The following is a 22648-nucleotide window of genomic DNA, read 5'->3' on the forward strand; positions in this document are numbered from 1 at the left end:
CTGATGAAAAATTTAAACCGGGAGCTTAAAAATTCGAAAAAGGCCATGGAAAACAAAAATTAAAACTTATAATAAAAAAAATCCTTTTGATGCTGTTAAATGGTAAATTTTTTGATATTGTAATGTTAATGTTAAGTTTTCCTTGGACATTTTTTTATTCTTCATAGCTAATTTTCAAATGTTTATTTTTTATCGCGATTTTTTGAAAACAATGTATTCCTAAATGCTATTGTATAACTTTTAATTGCAAATTTATTTTCATTTATAGCTTGTTTCGAATTATTTTATTGGCTTTTATTGGTTAAATTGGTGATGGTTGTCCTCTTCCAATGGCGTGCCCTTTACGATTATATGAATCAAAATGCTACACAGTGAAATCGTTTTCAAATCAATTAAGACAAAAGTAACGATTGGCCTAAACCCAGCATATTATCTTGGGTAGACCTATCGCGTCATTATAACCGTTTGTTTCGATGCACAACTGGTTGTAAAAAAAACAGGGGCAACTTCTCTCTTTCTAATATCTAATCATGCTGCTCTCCAATGCCAAAGTCATGCAACAGACGCTAAACTAAAACAACGGACAAAGCTAAGTTGCAGGGTTGAAACACATTGCAATCTGGTAAGGTGGCTCGCAGCATGTTAAGCGTGGTGTGCGATGTATTTTCAGTTATCTATTAGAGAGATTGAGTCTCCAATAGGGTTGACGAATAAAACATCAGTCGGAATGACGTTCCCCTAAGTATAGGCTCATCGTTTTTTTGAACCGCCTTTCTATGTTACTATAGGTGTACTTGTGGATAAATTTGGCACATATGTTTTTGAAATGAGGTAGTTAGATTTATTTCACATATTGTTAAACATAGTTTTAAAATACTCCTAAAATCTTCTTTCCAGCTGAACCAAATGATCCGTAGACATTTTCAACGTCATACCAAATTTATATCGCATGTCCTCGAATCGCAGTTTTGTAGTTATTTTGAAATTTTTCAGGATGTGGATTAACATCACTTTCGTGCTGAGCATTGCGTATCGTCCTCCTATAAATAGAAAAACAGTATAAGTTTTTCATTTTTTTAAGATCACAGCCTACCCATACAATCAAAATATATGACCGAATCACTTTTTGCATTACACGAATATTATATGTACGATGTTTCACGTATTGAACGTCGCCAAAAGGTGAGTATCTAGATTTTCTTGTGAACTGTTGTGCAACTTCCGGTTGTATGGGACCTTACCTATGCAATTCCTCGCTCCAGTGCTAAATGGCATATAGGCATTCGGGTTCCGATCCCGGCATCGTTCCGGCAGGAAATGATCCGGATCGAAGGAATGCACTTCCGGGCCCCACATATCCGCTCTTCGATGTAACGCCCAAAAGCTAACGGTAAACTTGGTCCCAGCTGGAATCATTACCCCGTCCAGCTCGATATCTTTCATGTTCTCCCGAGCAATATTCGCTGCCACCGGACAGTGACGCAAAGTTTCCTTTAGGAATCGCTCCGTGTACTCCAGAAGCCTTAACGAATCAGCGGTGATTTCCATTCCATCGCTTGGAAAGTGTTCCATGATTTCGGCGTAGACGCGCTCCTGAATTTGCGGGAACATGGCCAAAAAGAGACATCCGTATGCGACCGCCAATCCTGAGGTGTCGTTTCCCTACGTATATAATTCTTTGAATGACTTGATGGGTACGAATACGCAGCTTCAAAACTTACCGCAATCATGATGACAAGGACGTTGCATAAAATTTCCTCGTCCGTAAATGATCGGCTAATATCCGATATCGACAACAGTTGATCGATGAAGATCTGGGGCTTTTTGAACTCTTCCGTCTCTGGTTCTGAGTCCAGGTCGGTTCCGTTGGTTTTGGTGTCGCGGGCAGTTTCCTTCTTTTCCTGCAGTATCTGAAACGAACCAACAAAAACTGTATTTTACCAAACTCGTAATTGTTGAATAGATCAGTATTAAGTTAGAATAGAACAATAGAACAATAGAAATAGGAGTGGGGTCCCTTGAAGAGGGAAGATCGCATAAGCGAAATAAGAGCCAGTGATGGAGAGTGGCGAACAGTTCTGCTGAACTGGAACAAAAACAAAACCAAACGCTCCCGAGCGTCAGAGCGCTGGTTTGCTCGCATCTGTCGTGCTCGCGAGTAATCCAAGCCAAAGAGATTCGTGAACGTGTTCGGAGCTGTTCAGAGTCATATTGAGCTTTTAGGAAAAAAGCTGCTTCCCCTTAGAAATTTATGGTTCCCAAGGGTTATTGACTACAAACTAGTAGTTTACTATCGATTTGATGGTTATACAATTAATTTGTCTGTCAAAACCATAATAAATCACACTTTGCTCGGTTACTCGTTCCCGAGTTTGTTCCTACTTTTTTTTGACATGTTCTTCCGAGCAGACGGGCGTGGCCTTACTCACACTTAGCCATTTCACGAATCTGTAATGTTTGTTATGCGTTGTTATACACTCGTGAGCTGCTTCGTGATGTGAACTTTTCCACCACTGATGAGAGCATGTAGCTCCATACCACAACAGCGCTCTTAAAAAGGGCACTGCAAAACGCATGAGCGTAAAGAGAGCCTATAGCGCATCACCACAGCGGGTTAAGAATAACATGAAATGTCCTGAAGATACTGGCTACACTTAATAAGTGTTTACCAAGTAATTGGAATCGCATTTGCGAAAAAACTGGACAGTTACATATCAGGTGATACGAAGTTCCATAATCGGAGTCACAACTATCACACACAAATGATTCAGCACGCTGAATTCAGCCCTGCCGTCCTGCTTAGTCGCGCTTAGTCGACGACTAAGAAGCTTTGATCAGATTTTTTTTTTTGAATTTTTCACCCGATAACATAAACAATAATGTGCAAACTCAACAACAATCTAACGCCCCACAAGATATCAATCAAAATTTCTAACCTGTACCTACCATCGCCCTGGAGTAATTTAAACCTATTTGCATATGATTTCATATATAACAAGGGCATATTACCGCCCTGTAGAAAATCAATCGAAATTTACGAGCTTTTTCAACGCCCTAAAGTAATTTCACCACATCAATTGAAAATTCCAGGCTTTATCAACGCCCTAGAGTACTTTGACCTTATTCCACATAGATCAAAATCGAAAACTCCAAGCAGTATCAACGCCCTGGAGTAATTTGTCCCATGTAGATCCGTAGCATCCTAACGCCCTGTATGACATCAATTAACAATTCAAGCTTTAACAACGCCTTGGATTAACTTGACCTCATCTTATGTAGACCAAGTGCATCTTTACGCCCCACATTACTTGAATGTTCCAAGCATTATCAACGCCCTGGAGTAATTTGGACTTATGCCATGTAAATCAGTTGCATCTTAACGCCCTGAGGGACAAATGCCAAGATGTATAAATGCCCTTGACTAATTTGAGCTTGTCTTACGTAGATCAGGTGCACCTCAATGCCCTGCATCGATTGAAAACTCCAATCTGTACTGACGCCCTAGAGTAATTTGAAATTGTCTTATATAGATCTGCTGCATCTTACGACCCTGTAGGACATTATTTGAAAATTTCAAGCTGCATAAACGCCCTGGATTAATTTGACTTCATCCCATGTAAATCAAGTGCATCTTGACACCCTGTATGACATCAATAGAAGCTTTATCAACGCCCTGGAGTAATTTGACCTAAATCCCAACCTTAATCCCATATCGATCAAATACATCTCAATGCCCTGTACCGTGAATGGTAGCACCGTGCATTTAAGAAAAATCTGGACTTCAAAAAATTGTATAACTTTTCCAAACAATTTAAAGTGTACTAGAATACCACTACGAAGCGTACATTTGTACCATAATTCAGGGAAAAATCTAAAACTAGGGATGCATAACAAAAAAATACTCATAAATTATGTTTACAAATATCATGTTAAGGTCGACTCGTACCGTTCTATGTCACTATTTACCGTGCACCATTAACCGTGCGTATAGTTTTCGTCATGATTTAATTTTGTATCTTGAAGAAACGTTGTTTGTTTTGTTTGCTACTTCATTTTATCGGTTTTGTATTATTTTGCTAACAAAACAATAATTTGTACAATTTTCATGAATATTCTGTAGGAATCTGTATATGTGCACTGTGAATGGAGGCCGCACGGTGACTGGTGACGTAACGGTAGGACAACAATTGAAAATTCAAGCTTTACCAGCGCCCTGGAGTAATGTGACCTCATTTTGCGTAGACCAAGTGCATCTTTACGCCCTGTAGGACCAGAGTTGTTAACGTTAATCAACGATTAACGCCGTTTCGTTATTTCGTTGACGTTAACCTGTAACGATTAACGAAGCTTGCGTTGATTGCGTTGAAAAACAATTTAACGATAACGTTAACGTACAGCGTTGATTCAACGTCAACGACTTCGTTATTTTTAACGTTAATTCGAATGATTTATAAATAAGTAAATGTAGAAACCCAGAAAATGATGCAGTTTAGATAATAATAAATAACGAGTGAACATTTTATTACTAACATAAAAACAAGATAATTACGAATTGTGTGGACAGTTTCAACTTAGACACTACTGAAACATGCCATGCTCAGAAACGATTATTTAGAAGAAAAAAAAGGTTGATCTCATTGCAGGTTTTTTGGAAAGTTAACTGTTTTTCTCTTAGTCGGATATGGTGAAAAATGCCGTTTATATTAGACCTCCACAATATCGGAAGTGAGAAAATCCGCTCTACGACCATTGACACTTTCGATTGCAATGAGAACTTTTGTCTGCTATGGTATGTTAGGGTATTATGGCAACTTGTATTTAGAAATGAGAAGTCGGGTCATCCTGGGGGTGGTCACTCAGAAACATTTGGTTGCTGGATGGGTAAAGAAAGGACGCCGTGTGCTGGCTGGAGGTAAAGGAAGCCGCTCTTTGGTGACGGTTTTAGCTAATTGTTGTGGGTTGCTGGAACGGCGAGAGGTTATAGGACGAATACAATATTGCTAGAAAAATGTATAAAATATATGTATAAAAATGTATGGTAAATTCAACCGGTTCCGCTTTCCGTTGCCGTTCCGCTGTCATTACGTTTGGGCCTTAAAAATTAATCATTTTTTTAAATCTGTATCAACGCCCTGAAGTGATTATACCTTGTTTCACGTAGATAAGCTGCAACTTAACGCCCTGCAGGAAACCAATTAAATTTTTATTGCTTTATGACGGGGGTGACCCATTTCGCATAAAGACGTTTCTCATAAGGATATTTCGTAAACGGACGTTTGGCATAATGGACGTTTCGCATAATGTAGTTCCATACAAGAAAAGTTAGCATTGTGAAGAAGACATATAATTCTCATTATGTCAAACGTCCTTATGCGAATTGTCCTTATGCGAAACGTCTTTATGCGAAATGTCTCACCCCTCTTTATGACCTTAACTAATGTATATCGAGTGAAGAGTAGTATTTGATTCTTTCCGTTTAATATGTTGTTTATAATATCTATATTTTGTCTTTACTATTTATCAAACGATTGTGCTACTTTTCCTTTAATGTCGTTTCCCTAACCCTTTTCCTCGAATGTCATTTTTCCGAATGATTTGTCTTTTCGAGAAGTGATGCAGTTCATGGAGGTGCAAGAATAGTTCTCATTGTTAGGGTGCGTACCAGATGATTGGTCCGTTCACTACCCTGAAATGTGGGAAGTTGTGAAACGGGATGAGGATGTGAGAACAGACACTCAAGAGAGATCCTTCGATAAAAGCACGTGATTATTAAGAAGCCCAAGACCACCCTCGAAGTTTGATGAAATATGGTATAGTTTAAAGCTGAAAAAAAACTTCAACCTATATGTTCTTATGTTGACCAATAATTTTCATGTGATAGTGATAAATTTCATAACCACCACCATGAGCAGCATTTTTTGTGTTTTTAAATTTGATAATTTAGTTTGAAAACCATCTTTAATTAATACTTGGCAATTCCAAGATTCACTAATATATCTAACGTAAAACTACAAAAGATAAAACCATTGTGAAATACATTGAAATCCAGAGAAATTGTTGACTTTTTTCCATATTGTTATCACCTCAACAGCGATATTTTATTTGTAATTTAAGCCATATTTTTAGCTGAAAACCGAACACCTCTTCTTTATGTTAAAAAAATAGTTCAAACGTTCTAGATGTTCTGCTTTTGGAAAGCTCAAGAAAATCTTAGTAAAATTATTTGATTCATTTTTTTTAAAGAAAAAAATATCATATATTTCTCTAAGTATGCTTCATATATTACTTTACGTACAAACATAATCAAACATTTGAAACTTCGAATCTTAGGTATTAATTTGTTTATGTTAGACTTTAAAACTTTTCTTCGCATTCTAGTCAAGTTTACATTTTTTTCTGATCGGACATGACTAAGAATACGCATAATATTTCGTTAAGAAAGTTTCCGAGTTATGGTTGAGTAATAATCGCTGAAACGCGGTTACCATCGGCATATATAATTAGAATTACAGTTTGCGTCGTATTTTGCTTGAATTTTATAAACTAGAGGAGAAGCATTTCTGTTGGCTTAAATTGATGTACCATAGCTTGACAGTTGGCAAAAAGCTCAGTTATTGATAAACTCTGTATTTCTTCTCATATTTTCTTCTCATATTGTACCGGGGGGCGTTACACCCGTCGAAGCTGCGGCAGAAATACCCACAGGGATGCTGAAAATCTGACGGACAGCTTGTCATCTTTTTGCTCTGATGAAGTAGGTACCGAAGTACAAAAGAAAACAACACGATGAGATTGTTTCCGAAAATCATGTAGTGTGACCGATGAGAGAAATGGTAACAAGTTTAATCGTCAGCCTATGAGTTTAGGAGTTTATACTCGAATTATTTCCCTGCGCTAATACGTAATTTGTGTGTTGCGATTGAGCTTCAATTATATCGTGAGTCAAATGTTAAAAATAATACACAAAAATTAAATTACACTAAATTATACTCATACAAACATTTTAGGTTAGCTTCCATGCATTCCATACTCTTAAACTAAATGAATTAAACCTAAATTTCTTCAATTTGAATTGAATTCTACAATTACAAACTGTGAGTAAACTTATGACTATGTTTTTTGACTTATGACTAAGAAAATTGTACTTAAAACAGTTAGATCGACTAGAGACAAATATCACAGGACGGTTGTAATGACGTAAGAGTACTTGACTAGGAGTCACAGATTTGTAAGTATTTGACACCTTCGAACCCAGAACCATAAGCAATAACAATTGTATAATACTTTTAGCTTTAAAGCTCTATCATGAATAAAATGAACTGCTACGAGAGCCGTGATTTCTTGATCTACGTTATGACCCGTGCCTACATCCTTTAAAGAAATCTACTCGGCGCGAGGCTGGATCTGTAGAATCGACAGACTTGTGGACATTAAGGACGAATCCATGACGCCCCCAATTACGCGAGCAGCGGCGAAGGCCAATGCAGAGAACCCTCAGCGCACTTGCCAGGTGTGCAAACAATCCATTCACGCAGCAAACATGATAGCTTGCGATCGGTGCAATCGTTGGTGTCATCGTGCGTGTGTGGGGCTGGCTGAGAGTCTCGGTGGTAAGTGGACGTGTAAAGATTGTATTCCCACGGTGTCCATAAGTGGTACTTCGGTGTCTGGGAGATCCAGTAACTCTTCGCGGTCGACGCTGTTTCAACTTCGACTCATGCGGTTGGAGGAAGAAAAGAAGGCACAGGAGGAGGCCCTGGCTGAGAAAGCTGCCCTTGAAAAGAAATATCGCGACGAAAAATACGCTCTACTGTTGGCTGAGGCGGAGGCCAACGGAGCAGAAAGTCATAGGAGTCGTCGAAGTCATCGTAGTCGAGCAAGTCAACACGATCAAGTTCGGGAATGGATTCAGAGAGTAGATGAAGCTGCCGGGGGATTTTCGATTCTCGAAAATGTCGAGGAAATATTCCCGCCGATTCCACTCGCCAGTGCGATGGGTGCTCCAAGAGGAATGGTGACGAAATACACCGGAACAGTGCCAAAAATCCCATCTTCAACGACGAACGAGGCAACGAACGCTGGAGATAAGTTTTCTTCATCGAAACCTACGACTGAATGGGCGGTTGGCAACGTTGCTAATGTAGGTGTAGGTTCTATTGCTGGTATAAAGGACCCGATCACTGCATCCACTCCGATTCGAGCGGTTGACATGGTTCAACAGCAAACTTTACCCAGCTCGCGATGTACACAAACGTTCGTACAGCCGTTGCGAACGGAGCCAGTGTACGCACAGTCGGTGATTACCCCTGTACCGTCCCTGCAGGCCGCCCCTGGAAGATCGAAATTAGTACCACGACCGGCTCTACCTACCTTTCTTTTCCAGCAACCTCTATCAATGCCAACTGATCGAGAGAGAGTATCTCTTCCACCAATAAGTGAGTCACCGGTGTCACAGTTGATCCCCATGCAGGCTGCTGCAGAAACGAATATCGAAACGTCTCGCTCGCGTTCAGCACAGCCACAACCACTAGCTCAGCGAACTATAGTGTCGTCGTCTCCACCACAACCATCCCATATGTTGCAGTCGCCGTTGGAACATTCAAGCAGTCCGGCTGAACAGAGATCGATGGTCCAACCAACGATGATATCGTCGTTCGATCAGTTGTCTCAGTTTCCACACACCCATGCATTCCAGAAATTGGGTCTGTATAATGAAACAGAGAAACGATCGAATCCTCCATCTGTATTTCGCTCATCATATACCCCGCAACCACCGCACCCACTCGTTTCGGAGGTCTTAGTGCGTGATATACCGGAACACCACCAGTTTACACAGTCGTCGTCACATGCATCGCTACAGCAACAGCCTGGGCCAAACGTTAGGCATCTGCAGCAATTGCAAAACCAACAGGCAATGTGGGGGCAATTCCAACAGCAATTGTCTGCCAGGCAGGTGGTGCCTAAGGAACTTCCTGTATTCTCAGGAAATCCCGAGGAATGGCCTCTTTTTATAAGCAGCTTTCGCAACTCAACTGCCATGTGTGGCTACTCACAAGCGGAAAATTTGATGCGATTGCAGCGTTGCCTCAAAGGCAAAGCACTGGAAGCAGTCAGGAGTAACCTGATGCTACCTTCATCGGTGCCGAAAATTATGGATACGCTAGAAACGTTATTCGGTAGCCCAGAGCGACTAGTACAGTCGCTGCTTAATAAAGTGCGAAGTGTTCCCACGCCGAAGCCGGAAAGGCTCGAAATGCTGGTGAATTTCGGGCTCGTTGTCCAAAATCTTGTTGGGCATCTCAAGGCCGCCAACCAACAAGCCCACTTGACTAATCCCACTATGCTGCAAGAGTTAGTGGATAAATTGCCACCACACCTCCGGCTAGATTGGGCTTTGTATAAAAAAGCGGCTGGACATGTGGATTTGGGTACATTCTGCGACTACATGAGTGCCATTACGTCGGCGGCGAGTGACGTAGCGCATTTCAGCGACTTCGAAGGACCTCGAATAGGCGGAAATGAAAGGCCAAAGAAGGAAAAGGCGTTCATCAATGCTCACGTGACTTCCGAGCCCAAGAAGTTAGAGCAGCAGGGAAAGAAGGTTGAAAACAAAGACAGGCCGTGCTATATTTGCCAAAGCGTAAAGCACAGAATCAAGGACTGCAACAAATTCAAGTCCTTGCCACTCGGCGAGCGTCTGAAAGCGGTAGAGACACACCAACTGTGTGCGATCTGTCTGGTGCCTCACGGACGGTGGTCTTGCAAGTCCACACGGACCTGTGGAATCGGGAACTGTGACAAGAGGCATCATCCGTCACTGCATCCCAGCCCACCGACTACTACCAAATCAACTTCTTCTGATAACTCCGGGGCACCGTCAAAATCCGATGTCATCGTTAATCTGCACGACCGAATCCAGAAAGCTACGATTTTCCGTATAATCCCAGTGATTTTGTACGGCAAGCAGGGAAGAGTATCTACCTTTGCCTTTCTTGACGAAGGGTCTTCGTCGACACTGATTGACGCCGAAATTGCTGCACTATTGAATCTTGAAGGAGAATCTCAGTCACTGTCGCTGACATGGACAGCGAATGTTTCTCGACACGAATCGAATTCTCGGTTGGTCAATCTGATGATCTCTGGGGAAGAAAGCAACCGAATTTTCCCGTTGACGGCTGTGAGTACCGTGAGCAGTTTAGATCTTCCTATACAGACGGTGGACTATGATGAATTGTCCAAGCGATACCCGTATTTAGCTGGTCTACCTGTGAAGAGCTACAAAGAAGCCGTTCCGAGAATCCTGATTGGACTGGACAATTTGAAACTCGCGGTACCTCTCAAGGTTCGTGAAGGCCGACTGAATGGGCTGGTAGCAGCCAAAACAAGACTGGGATGGGCTGTTTTCGGAAGCATCGATAGCTCAACAGGAAATGTGAGTTCCTCGGCAGTATTGCACATCAACAAGAGCGTGGAGGATAGTAACATGCACGAGCTTGTCAAAAGTTACTTTGCGACGGAAAATCTTGGCGTTTCTGCAACACGTGAACTGGAATCCGAAGAAGATCGACGAGCGAAAGAAATTTTGCAACAAACGACTGTGAAGCGGAGTGACGGCCACTATGAGACAGGACTGTTGTGGCGGTACGATTTGGTGGAACTACCATCAAGCTACGGTATGGCGGAACATCGTTTGATTTGTCTTGAACGGAAGCTAAGCAAACACGCCACATTGCGCGAGAGTTTGGACAAACAAATTGCCGAGTACCAGGCCAAAGGCTATGCTCATAGGATAACGTCGCAGGAGCTCGAAGAAAGTGATCCACATCGAACCTGGTACCTCCCTCTTGGCGTCGTAACAAATCCGCGCAAACCTGGAAAAGTGCGCATCATCTGGGACGCGGCTGCCAAGGCGAACGGAGTTTCGCTCAATGACATGCTGTTAAAGGGCCCGGACCTTCTTACATCGTTGCCAGCAGTATTGTGTCGCTTTCGACAGCGGCAGGTGGCGATCGCAGGAGACATCCGTGAAATGTACCATCAGCTGAAGATTAGGAAAGAAGATCGTCAGGTACAACGTTTTCTCTACAGGAACGACCCGTCTAAAAAGCCGGATATATTTGTGATGGACGTGGCCATCTTTGGATCCACATGTTCGCCTTGTTCGGCAAATTTCGTAAAAAATACGAACGCGATGGAGTGGCAAGAAGAACTACCAGAAGCAACAGCAGCAGTAATAGAAAATCACTATGTTGATGACTATTTGGACAGTCGAGATACGGAAGAAGAATTGGCAATATTGGCGTCTGATGTACGGAAGATTCAGCAGAATGCAGGCTTTGAGCTACGTAACTGGCGTTCAAACACGCTGAAGGTGCTGCAGATAATCGGAGAAAGCGCAACAGAAACGAAGAAGGAGTTCAACGCTGACAAAGCAACTCAAGTGGAGCGTGTTCTTGGCATGGCCTGGGTACCGGAGAAAGATTTCTTCATGTACTCCGTCAAGTTACCGGACAATCAGGAACAGGCAGGACCATCAAAGTTCACTGCAACGAAGAGAAGCGTCCTGAGGTTCGTGATGAGCGTTTTTGACCCGCTCGGGTTGATAGCGCATTTACTGGTGCACGGTAAGATGATCATACAAGACCTGTGGAGGGCTCAAGTGGGTTGGGATGATACGATTCCAGCGAACATTTTCGAGAACTGGGAACGATGGATCAAGCAGCTTTCCAATCTGAGTGAAATACGTATTCCACGTTGTTATTTTCCCGGATATGATCAGGACAGCTTCAGATCATTGCAACTGCACATATTTGTAGACGCAAGTGAGTTTGCATTCGCTTGTGTTGGCTATTTCCGAATAATTGATCGTGGTCAACCACGTTGTGCATTGATAGCCTCAAAGGCCAAAGTGGCTCCACTGAAGCCGCTGTCAGTCCCTAGATTAGAGCTACAAGCGGCCGTTATCGGGAGCCGATTAGCGAAATCCATCGCCGAGAACCACACCCTTCTTGTAAGTCGCAGATTCTTTTGGAGCGATTCTAAAACTGTCCTTTCCTGGATCGCCTCAGACGCTAGAAAGTACAAACAGTATGTAGCAGTACGAATTGGTGAGATTCTGGAAGATACGCAGCCTGAGGAGTGGCACTGGATACCCACCAAACTCAATGTCGCGGACGAGGCCACGAAATGGGGAAAAGGTCCCTCCTGCCAATCGGACAACCGGTGGTTCACAGGACCAAATTTCCTTTTGTTGTCAGAGAATGAGTGGCCCCAGCAGCAGGAACCTACAGTGAGCACCATCGAAGAAATACGAACTGTGCACGTGCATCGAGTGAAGTTTCGGGACCCATGCGTCGAGCCGCATCGGTTCTCCAAGTGGGAACGAATGCTCAGAAGTACGGCATACGCCTTTTCGTTCATGGATCGCTATTTGATCTTCGGCAAACGAGCGGATAAACAAGTGCTGAAGCAGGAGGATCTGGTTCGCGCAGAGAGGGCTCTGTGGCGAATCGCTCAGACGGATTCATACTCCGAGGAGATTTTCATTCTACAGAAAATCAAAAGTGCAGAAGGAAATCCGGCATTGAAACTTGATAGAAGCAGTCCAATCAGGCAACTATCACCATTCATAGACGACTTTGGCGTTCTTCGTATAGCAGGTCGAACAGAAGCTTCCCCGTTGGCTGCATATGATGCGAAATTCCCAGTGATCCTGCCGAAAGATCATCGTGTCACCGAGCTTCTAGTTGACTGGTATCACAGACGGTTTGGGCATCAGTGCAATGAGACTGTAGTTAACGAAATCCGTCAACGGTATCACATTTCAACTCTTCGGACGGTGGTGCGACAAGTAGCAAAACGGTGTCAATGGTGCATCGTGTACAAGGCGCGTCCTGAAGTGCCTAGGATGGCGCCTCTACCGGAAGCACGTGTAACCCCGTTTGTCCGACCATTTTCGCTGGTTGGAATCGATTATTTCGGCCCGTATTTGATAAAGATCGGGCGTAGTCAAGTGAAGCGTTGGGTAGCGCTCTTTACTTGCTTGGTCGTCAGAGCGGTTCATTTGGAAGTTGTCGCATCTCTTTCAGCGGAATCCTGTAAATTCGCTCTGCGCCGATTCATCGCGCGCCGAGGTGCCCCAACACAAATTTACTCCGATCACGGAACGAATTTTGTAGGGGCTAGCAGAGAGCTGGCTGCTCAAATTGCTACAATGAATCGAGAATTGTCGGAGAGCTTCACCGACACCAAAACTCGTTGGTTCTTCATCCCACCATCCTCCCCGCACATGGGAGGTGCGTGGGAAAGAATGGTAAGATCTGTGAAAGCAGCTTTGGAGGCAGTTAACTGCTCTCGCACGCCAACAGAAGAAATTTTCCAAACCATTCTGTGTGACGCAGAGTCAATGGTCAACTCCAGACCGTTGACGTATATGCCGCTGGAAACGTCGGATCAGGAGGCCTTGACTCCGAATCATTTTATCCTGCTTAGTTCCAGGGGGGTCAAACAACCGGAGAAACTACCAGCCACGGAGGGTGAAGGACTACGAAATGGCTGGAACTTGTGCCGATATATTCTGGATCAGTTTTGGGTGAGATGGATCCGAGAATATCTTCCCGTCTTGACTCGGAGAACCAAATGGCACGACGAGGTGAAACCCATTCAAGAAGGAGATGTTGTGTTCATCGTGGGGGAGACAACGAGGAATCGATGGCCTCGGGGTAAGGTGATTAACGTCATTCAAGGAAAAGATGGTCGAATACGGCAAGCGGATGTTCAGACTGGAGTTGGTGTTCTACGTCGTCCTGTGGCGAAACTCGCCGTGGTCAATGTTCTTCCGGTAAGTAATCCTGCTGGACCTGAGCAGAATTACGGAGAGGGGGATGTACCGGGGGGCGTTACACCCGTCGAAGCTGCGGCAGAAATACCCACAGGGATGCTGAAAATCTGACGGACAGCTTGTCATCTTTTTGCTCTGATGAAGTAGGTACCGAAGTACAAAAGAAAACAACACGATGAGATTGTTTCCGAAAATCATGTAGTGTGACCGATGAGAGAAATGGTAACAAGTTTAATCGTCAGCCTATGAGTTTAGGAGTTTATACTCGAATTATTTCCCTGCGCTAATACGTAATTTGTGTGTTGCGATTGAGCTTCAATTATATCGTGAGTCAAATGTTAAAAATAATACACAAAAATTAAATTACACTAAATTATACTCATACAAACATTTTAGGTTAGCTTCCATGCATTCCATACTCTTAAACTAAATGAATTAAACCTAAATTTCTTCAATTTGAATTGAATTCTACAATTACAAACTGTGAGTAAACTTATGACTATGTTTTTTGACTTATGACTAAGAAAATTGTACTTAAAACAGTTAGATCGACTAGAGACAAATATCACAGGACGGTTGTAATGACGTAAGAGTACTTGACTAGGAGTCACAGATTTGTAAGTATTTGACACCTTCGAACCCAGAACCATAAGCAATAACAATTGTATAATACTTTTAGCTTTAAAGCTCTATCATGAATAAAATGAACTGCTACGAGAGCCGTGATTTCTTGATCTACGTTATGACCCGTGCCTACACATATATTCCCAGAAACACAAACAATCTTAGGGGCATCGCACGGAGGAAAGCTGTAGTCTAATTTAAAATAATTTTGACGACCATTTTGAATTTGGTCCCGTCTTGAATTTTATCAGGAAAACGTGATTCACCGTTAGCGCTTCGTTTTGAATTCTGAGATCAGCATCAAAAAGTATAGAAAAACTGTACAATAGTATTTACCGAATGAACGATTTTCTTATTAAATGAAAACATCATAGTTTGTACAATGCCATTTTGTTCTTAGTCAATTTATCAATAAAAAAAATGCAATATCAAATAATAAAACAATCATACAATTCAGTTGTATTGTCAAAATTATGCTTTTGACTTTTGAAGAGCTTCATACCGGCAGTATAAATTATCAGATACATAAATTGTCGTTACTCGAAAACCGTTTAATCAATTTGCTTAAATTTTTCACAATTGTGTTTAAAAAGCGGAATGCAGTAACAATATATTGTTTTAAAAGCGAAATATTGAACATGATGATGTTTTTTTTAATTTGAGGGAGACTCAAACACGGTTCTATTTGGTTTTAAGATTGGCACTAGATGATTCCTTTTACACTGAAAGATAGGTTCTACGAGACTGAGTTTATTTCATGGATTAAGATTTCTATTTCAAGGGCACATCGTAATATTATTAGTTGTATGACTCTAGGAAATAGTTACATAGCATATACAGTAGGTATTGTTAAGGTAAATTCAATTAATACTGGGACAAAGTAACATTCACTTTTTACATCAGCAAATTTTTCAACTAAATAAGGTTTAAGCCCATGTACACTCCCGTGCAAAAGTTTGGGTTCACCCCCTAAAAAACATACAAAAGTGTTCTGTCCATATTTCTGTATGTATCTCGTATGTATTTTTCCAAAAACATTCTTTGATTTTTTTATACTAAATTTTTACTTAAAGTTGTAACATTTTTCAAAAAACACACTGAACAATCATATTTAATTTCCTCAGCTTTGGATCGACCAGAATGTTGAGTCAAAGTGTCATTAGAATCGTAATCTTATATTCTTTGAAGAGACCCCACGAAATTTCGGGGGGAAAATCTGGAAAGTATTCAAAATCCATGAAACAGTCAGTCGTGCAAAAGTTTGGGTTCACCGCACATCATTTTTGTCAATATCTCTGTCATTTTTCAACCGATTTTAATAGTTTAAAGCCTTTTTGAGCGCAAATAATGGCGCGTGCATGATTTAAGTAAGTTCAGATAGCGTTAGCATTAACGTTAGCGTAGTTACGGTAAACTTCGTAGATTGGATACTAGCAACATTCATGTCTCTTTTTAATAATCTCATCCTGACTACTTTCAAGAACAAGGCAGGGGAGTATACCTTGTTCAAATCATAAACAAGAATACTAAAAGCATGAATATCGCTATTCCCGGCCACGCCCATCTTTACCGTAACTTGGGATAGGGGAAGGAAATGTTGATGTAGCACTTACTTAATGAGAGGCCACCGACTCAGCGACACCCTCATAAGTGCTACGGAGTTGGAGGTTGGGGAAGGTATATTGTCAGGATTCGCCTAGAAAGCTGGCGATAGACCATAAATATTTGTTGTTTAAGCGTTTTCAAATTAATCTTTTGAATGCCGGCAATCAAAAGAGAAAACAATAGCTTATTTATAGTATAAATAGTATTTCGCGAAATGCTTGTGGATTGTGCAGTAATATTTTTGCTCAATAACCAGTAAAAAGCAAAACCGATCCCTCCAGGGTCATCGGATTGTATAAAATAACGATACGCGTAAAAAAAAAATCACGCCTATTGAAAAACTGTACTGTGCCCATTGAAAAACTGTACTGGGTGGTACTGTATTTTTAGATAATCGAAAAACGAAAGGAAGCGCGTTCGAACTAAACACCCTAGGATAACACAGTCGGTTTTTCTGCTCAAAATTATACGAAAAGCAGAATCGATCCCTCCAGGGTCATCGAACGGTTAAAAAGCATCCACAACCGATTGTTAGTTGCGTAACACCCGCCCGGACAGAATGCGCAATCTGAACATAATTGTCAAACTCCGAAAATAACATTTTCCGTTCAAGAAACGATCAGAAGTTCCACGACGCGGACAAAAACGATCCGGAAGGCTCACAAAAGAAAAAGTATCATACTGGAACAAACTCACCGGATTGATTCTCTAAATTTATGTGCTGCCTGTCACTTCCGGATGGTTCGGTGAACTTAGGGCAGCCAAAAACCAACAGTACTGAGGACACAAATCAAACAAATCATTTTTTTCAGCCAAATCTATCGGACGACGCAAAACCGAACTGTCCTGCTTGGGCTTCATGAAGCACTACCCAGCAAGACGCTCCAAAACAGAAAAAAAAAACAAAAATAAATCTCCAGCGACGAAAACACGCGCGAAACCGTGAGCCAAATCTATCGGACGACGCAAAACCGAACTCCATGATTTAAGTAAGTTCAGATGTACCCAAACTTTTGCACGATACACCATACTGAGGTGTGAATCAAAACTTTTGCACGATGAGGCAGACAATTAATCGTTCCATAAAAATATATAAAATTTCCATAAAAAATGCAAAATTTGCCAGTAAAGAAACAAGGGTTAAATCAACAGAAAAGTTAAAAATTTACATAAAAAAATAAAGAAATCCATAGAAAAAACGAAATTTTCCATAAATAAAAAAATTTTGAGCAATAATTTCAAAAGTGCAATAATTAGCTCCAATTGTGAAAACAATGCTTCAGTTTGACTGAAAATTTATGAAATCCATTACACACATTATTACTCATTATTGGAAAATTACAGTTAAACCTCCATGAGTCGATGTTCCATTACTCGATATCGACTCATGGAACCATATTAAAAATCAAATTTCATGGCTACTATGATGGTCCCCTCAAACGGCTTTCGATAGCAATGCTGATCCATGACTCGATATTTCTATGAGTCGATGGTCCTTTCAATATCGACTCATGGAGGGTTGACTGTACGTAATTTTTTTGGAAAGTTTTACTTAAATATTGTAGTTTTCTACAACATTTTCACGTATTGATTGTCATTTTGAATTGCTCAGTTGGGTTTGTTTATTGCAACTTTGCATTTACTGCTATTGCTTTTTTTGATTTTTTGAATGGAAATTTTTGATTTATTGTGGGCAAATTATTATTTATTTATTGCAAATTTTGGCTTTTTTTGTGGAAAATTTATAATTATTTCTTGCTTTTTGTGAAGGTTTTTAAATGTAAAATGCGATATTTTTTAGTGAGATTATTGTCGATTCTATTGCACTTTTGAATCTATTTATTGCTCAATTTTTTTTATTTATGGAAAATTTTGTTTTTTCTATGCACTTTTTTATTTTTTTATGTAAATTTTTAACTTTTCTGTTGATTTAACCCTTGTTTCTTTACTGGCAAATTTTGCATTTTTTATGGAAATTTTATATTTTTCTATGGGACGTTAATATTTTAGCCTGCACGATGACTTGACTGACTGTTTCGTTGATTTTGAATACTTTCCAGATTTTTCCGCCAAAATTTCGTGGGGCCTCTTCAAAGAATATAAGATTACGATTCTAATGACATATTGATTTAAAATTTTGGTTGATCCAATGCTGAGGAAATTAGATATGATTTTTCAGTGTGTTTTTTGAAAAATGTCACAACTTTAAGTAAAAATTTAGTATACGAAGTTCAAAGAATGTTTTTGGAAAAATACATACGAAGTAAGAATAACTCTTTGCCTTTCGAATGCGGCTTAAAGAGTTTCAATTGGACTTGTAATCACAGAGATATGGACAGAACACTTTTGTATGTTTTTAAGGGGGTGAACCCAAACTTATGCACGGGAGTGTACTTGATCTCTTCGTTCCATATTTCAATAAAAATGGAACACATACTAAATACGTGCATATTGGTTTTCGTTCGTTAGGAATGTATATTAAAATATTTATGATATTTGCAATTTTTATATATTAAAATGTGGCTAAGAGTTTTCGGATTTCCTTCTTCTTCTTTCTGGCATTTCGTCCCCACTGGGACAGAGCCTGCTTCTCAGCTTAGTGTTTTTATGAGCACTTCCACAGTTATTAACTGAGAGCTTACTATGCCAAAGACCATTTTTGCATGCGTATATCGTGTGACAGGGACGATGATGCTTTATGCCCTGGGAAGTCGAGAAAATTTCCAACCCGAAAATTTCCTCGACCGGTGGGATTCGAACCCATGACCCTCAGCTTGGTCTTGCTGAATAGCTGCGCTTTACCGCTACGGCTATCTGGGACCCTTTCCGTTTATGATCTATATAGACTGAAATTCGAAAACCCATAGCAATATAACCTCCATCACAGTTATTCCCTATATATTAGAATATTTGTGATATTTCTTATGATACGACATCATTAACGCCTGGGAATAGAAGCGCCCTCTGGGCTATAGGAACGCCCTCCTCAAACAGGGACGACTAAGAAGCTCAAATTTTACGACGACTGGGCTGCGCTGAATATTCGCCATGTGACAGTTGAGTCGGCAGTGGCCTGTTAACGCTCTGACCAAGAGACTGCAATTCAGCTTTTTAATATTGCTTGTGCTGAGTTACCGCCCAAGAATTTATCTGAAGCTTCATCAAGCACTTTGAAATTGGAATAGCTGGCTTAGGGTCACTGAAGTCATCGCCATCAAGCACATCATTTGGAGATGACCCAATTTTGATTGGATTGTTCTCACTTCGCCCTTTTGCCACCACACAAGACATCCATATTTGACTCAGAAATTGAGCAAGTTTGGAATCTAGAACTATACCGACATACTTTACCTGATCAGTTACATTAATCTCAGTGCCAAAAAGACGTAAAGGTCGGATTCCATCGCGGTTTCGTCTTTCCGTAAAATGAACAATAGACGTTTTGTTCGGGTTAACCGAAAGACCACTTTAGCGACACAATTGGCGCACTTTGCATCAGGTCGAATAGGGTGCTTACCCGGGTAGAGGTGAATAACAAAATAATGGTAAAATAAGAGCAAATTTTGCAATCATATCTGGTTTAACCATTATTATGTTATTAATATATTACATAAATATCTAATCAATAGCAAAACATACAATCATAACAAAATTTGTCATTGGTATGTTATCCTTGAAAGTCATGTAATAACTAATCAATAACAAAATATACTATCATGGTAAAATTAGTTATTTGTGCAAAAATACTAAAAAACATTAAATATCTAAAGAATAACTAACATCGCCATCACAGTATATTATGTTATTATTTTGATATTTGAAAACTTTATTTAAATAATTCATGAGAACAAACCAACATCATATTTTGCCATAATAGCTCATTTTACTATTCGTTTGATATTCATCGAAGATTCAAAAAGCAAAAGTTTTTAGCAGGAAAGCAAAAATTTTATTTTTCTATCATGCTAAATTAAGATATTAAAGTCAAAGAACTAAAATTACCGTTATTTTAATCTACTCGTGAATAGCTTATTTAGTTATTATTTTGTTATCAATATCAAAATAATACCATATTATGTTATTTACGGTTGCCTATATTTTTGCTATTATTTTGTTATTGCAATGGCAAAATATGTTATGATTTAGTTTTTATGCCATACAAACTCAGTTATTATTTTTGTTCTTTTATCTCTTATTTCAAACAAACAAAGAACAAATTTTGCTATTCAAACATTCTATTTTAATGGTTAATTTTGCTATTCTTTTACTGTTCTCCTCTACCCGGGTATGCACATACCAACTATCAAAGCTAGATAGTCGTCGGCAAATCCATAAGTTGGAAAACCGCTATTATTGAGTTACCACTGCAAGCCAGCCGTAAAAAATCAAGCAACGAAGAATCAACGAGAGAATACGAATCGGCACAATCGGTGAAGCCCACAGCAAAGTAAAGGAAGTAGCGATTGGAAGCTCGGTACGTGGAACTGTAAATCTCTCAACTGCATCGGGAGCACACGCATACTCGTCGACGTGCTGAAGCACCGTGGATTCGGCATCGTAGCGTTGCAGGAAGTGTGTCGGAAGGCATCAATGGTGCAAACGTTTAGAGGTAACCATACCATCTACCAGAGCTGCGGCAACACACACGAGCTGGGAAAAGCTTTTATAGTGATGGGTGATATGCAGAGGCGCGTGATCGGGTGGTGGAATGAGAGAATGTGCAAGTTGAGGCTCAAAGGCCGGTTCTTCAACTTCAGCATAATAAACGTGCCCAGCCCTGACTCCTGAAGCACTGATGATGATAAAGACGCTTTCTACGCGCAGCTCGATCGCGAGTATGAAAGCTGTCCAAGCCACGACGACAAGATCATCATAGATGATTTGAACGCTCAGATTGGCCAGTAGGAGGAGTTCAGAACGACGATTGGAAAGTTCAGCGCCCACCGGTTGACGAACGAACACGGCTTACGACTAATTGATTTCGCCGCCTCCAACAATATGGCCATTCGTAGCACCTACTTCCAGCACAGCCTCCCGTATCGGTACATTTGGAGATCACCACAGCAGACAGAGTCACAAATCGACCACGTTCTGATTGATGGACGGCACTTCTCCGACATTATCGACGTCAGGACCTATCGTGGCGCTAAAATCGACTATAACCACTATCTGATGATGGTCAAACTGCGCCCAAAACTATCCGTCGTTAACAACGTACTGAACCGACGGCCGCCCCGGTATGACCTAGAGCGGCCTAAGCAACCGGATGTCGCAGCAGCATACGCACAGCACGTCGAGGCTGCATTACCGGAAGAGGGTGAGCTGGATGAAGCCCCTCTTGAGTACTGCTGGAGAACAGTGAAGGCAGCCATCAACAATGCAGCTGAGAGCAACGTCGGGTACGTGGGACGGAGTCGACGAAAGATTGGTTCGACGAAGAATGTAGGCAGATTTTGGAGGAGAAGAACGCAGCGCGGCAGTCATGCTGCAGCACGGGACCCAGCAAAACGTGGAGCGTTATAGACGGAAACGGCAACAGCAGACCCGTCTCTTTCGGGAGAAAAAAACGCCGCCTGGAGGAGACAAAGTGCGAGGAGATGGAACAGCTGTGCCGGTCTCAAGAAACGCTTCATGCCGTGAACCGAGATGTGCAGGGATAAGGATGGGAGCATTTTGACTCATGAGCGTGAGGTGATCGGAAGTTGGTAGCAGCACTTCGACGAGCACCTGAATGGAGCTGAGAGCACAGGCAATGAAGGACGGGACGGCGAAGGAAATGCCTTCGTCAGTACTGCGGAGGATAGAAACCAACCAGCCCCCACTTTGAGGGAGGTTAAGGATGCCATTCATCAGCTCAAGAACAATAAAGCTGCTGGTAAGGATGGTATCGGAGCTCATAAAGCTGGGCCATTTGTCTGCATCGGCTGATAGGCACAATCTGGGCAACAGAACAGCTATCGGAAGGCAGTGGAAGGAGGGGGAAATATGCCCCATCTACAAGAAAGGCGACAAGTAAGATTTTGAGAACTTCACACCAGCGATCACCATTCTAAATGCGGCCTACAAAGTATTATCCCAAATCATCTTCCGTCGTCTGTCACCTGTAGTGAACGAGTTCGTGGAAAATTATTAAGCCGGCTTCGTTGACGGCCGATCGCCAACGGACCAGATCTTTACTGTACGGCAAATCCTCCAAAAATGTCGTGTCCAGGTCCCAACGCATCACCTTTTCATCGATTTCAAGGCGGCATACGATAGTATCGACGGTGTAGAGCTATGGAAAATCATGGACGAGAAAAGATTTCCCGGGAAGCTCACGAGACGGATAAGAACGATGATGGAAGGTGGGCAAAATTGTGTGATGATTTCTGGCGAACACTCCAGTTCGTGTGGATTCTGTCGGAGACTACGTCAAGGTGATAGACTTTTATGCCTGTTCTTCAATATTGCGCTAGAAGATGTTATGCGGAGAGCCGGGATACTATTTTTACGAGATCCAGTCAATTTGTTTGCTTCGCGGATGATATAGATATTGTCGGCCGAACATTTGAAAAGGTGGCATACCTGTACGCTCGCCTG

At 41.3% G+C, this 22648-nt stretch overlaps 1 protein-coding gene across 1 annotated transcript; it reads right to left on the reverse strand.

Annotated features, from left to right (window-relative positions):
- Positions 1–384: 384 nt before the first annotated feature.
- On the reverse strand, positions 385–2032 carry LOC5575187 (probable cytochrome P450 313a2). Its single transcript, XM_021854280.1, has 3 exons — positions 1722–2032; positions 1242–1662; positions 385–1040 (listed from the first exon to the last, which is right to left on the reverse strand). Exons 1-3 carry the CDS (start codon positions 1728–1730, stop codon positions 880–882), a joined length of 591 nt encoding a protein of 196 aa, XP_021709972.1. The 5' UTR covers positions 1731–2032; the 3' UTR covers positions 385–879.
- Between the last annotated feature and the right edge of the window lie 20616 nt (positions 2033–22648).

Source organism: Aedes aegypti, chromosome 3 (genome assembly GCF_002204515.2).
Source record: "Aedes aegypti strain LVP_AGWG chromosome 3, AaegL5.0 Primary Assembly, whole genome shotgun sequence".
NCBI lineage: Eukaryota > Metazoa > Arthropoda > Insecta > Diptera > Culicidae > Aedes > Aedes aegypti.

Bases quoted from the DNA above. Each gene is read 5' to 3' on its own strand.
- LOC5575187 (XM_021854280.1), bottom strand. The intron at 1,041-1,241 runs GTAAGGTCCCAT...TTCTATTTATAG, and splicing joins TGGAGCGAGGAATTGCATAG to GAGGACGATACGCAATGCTC.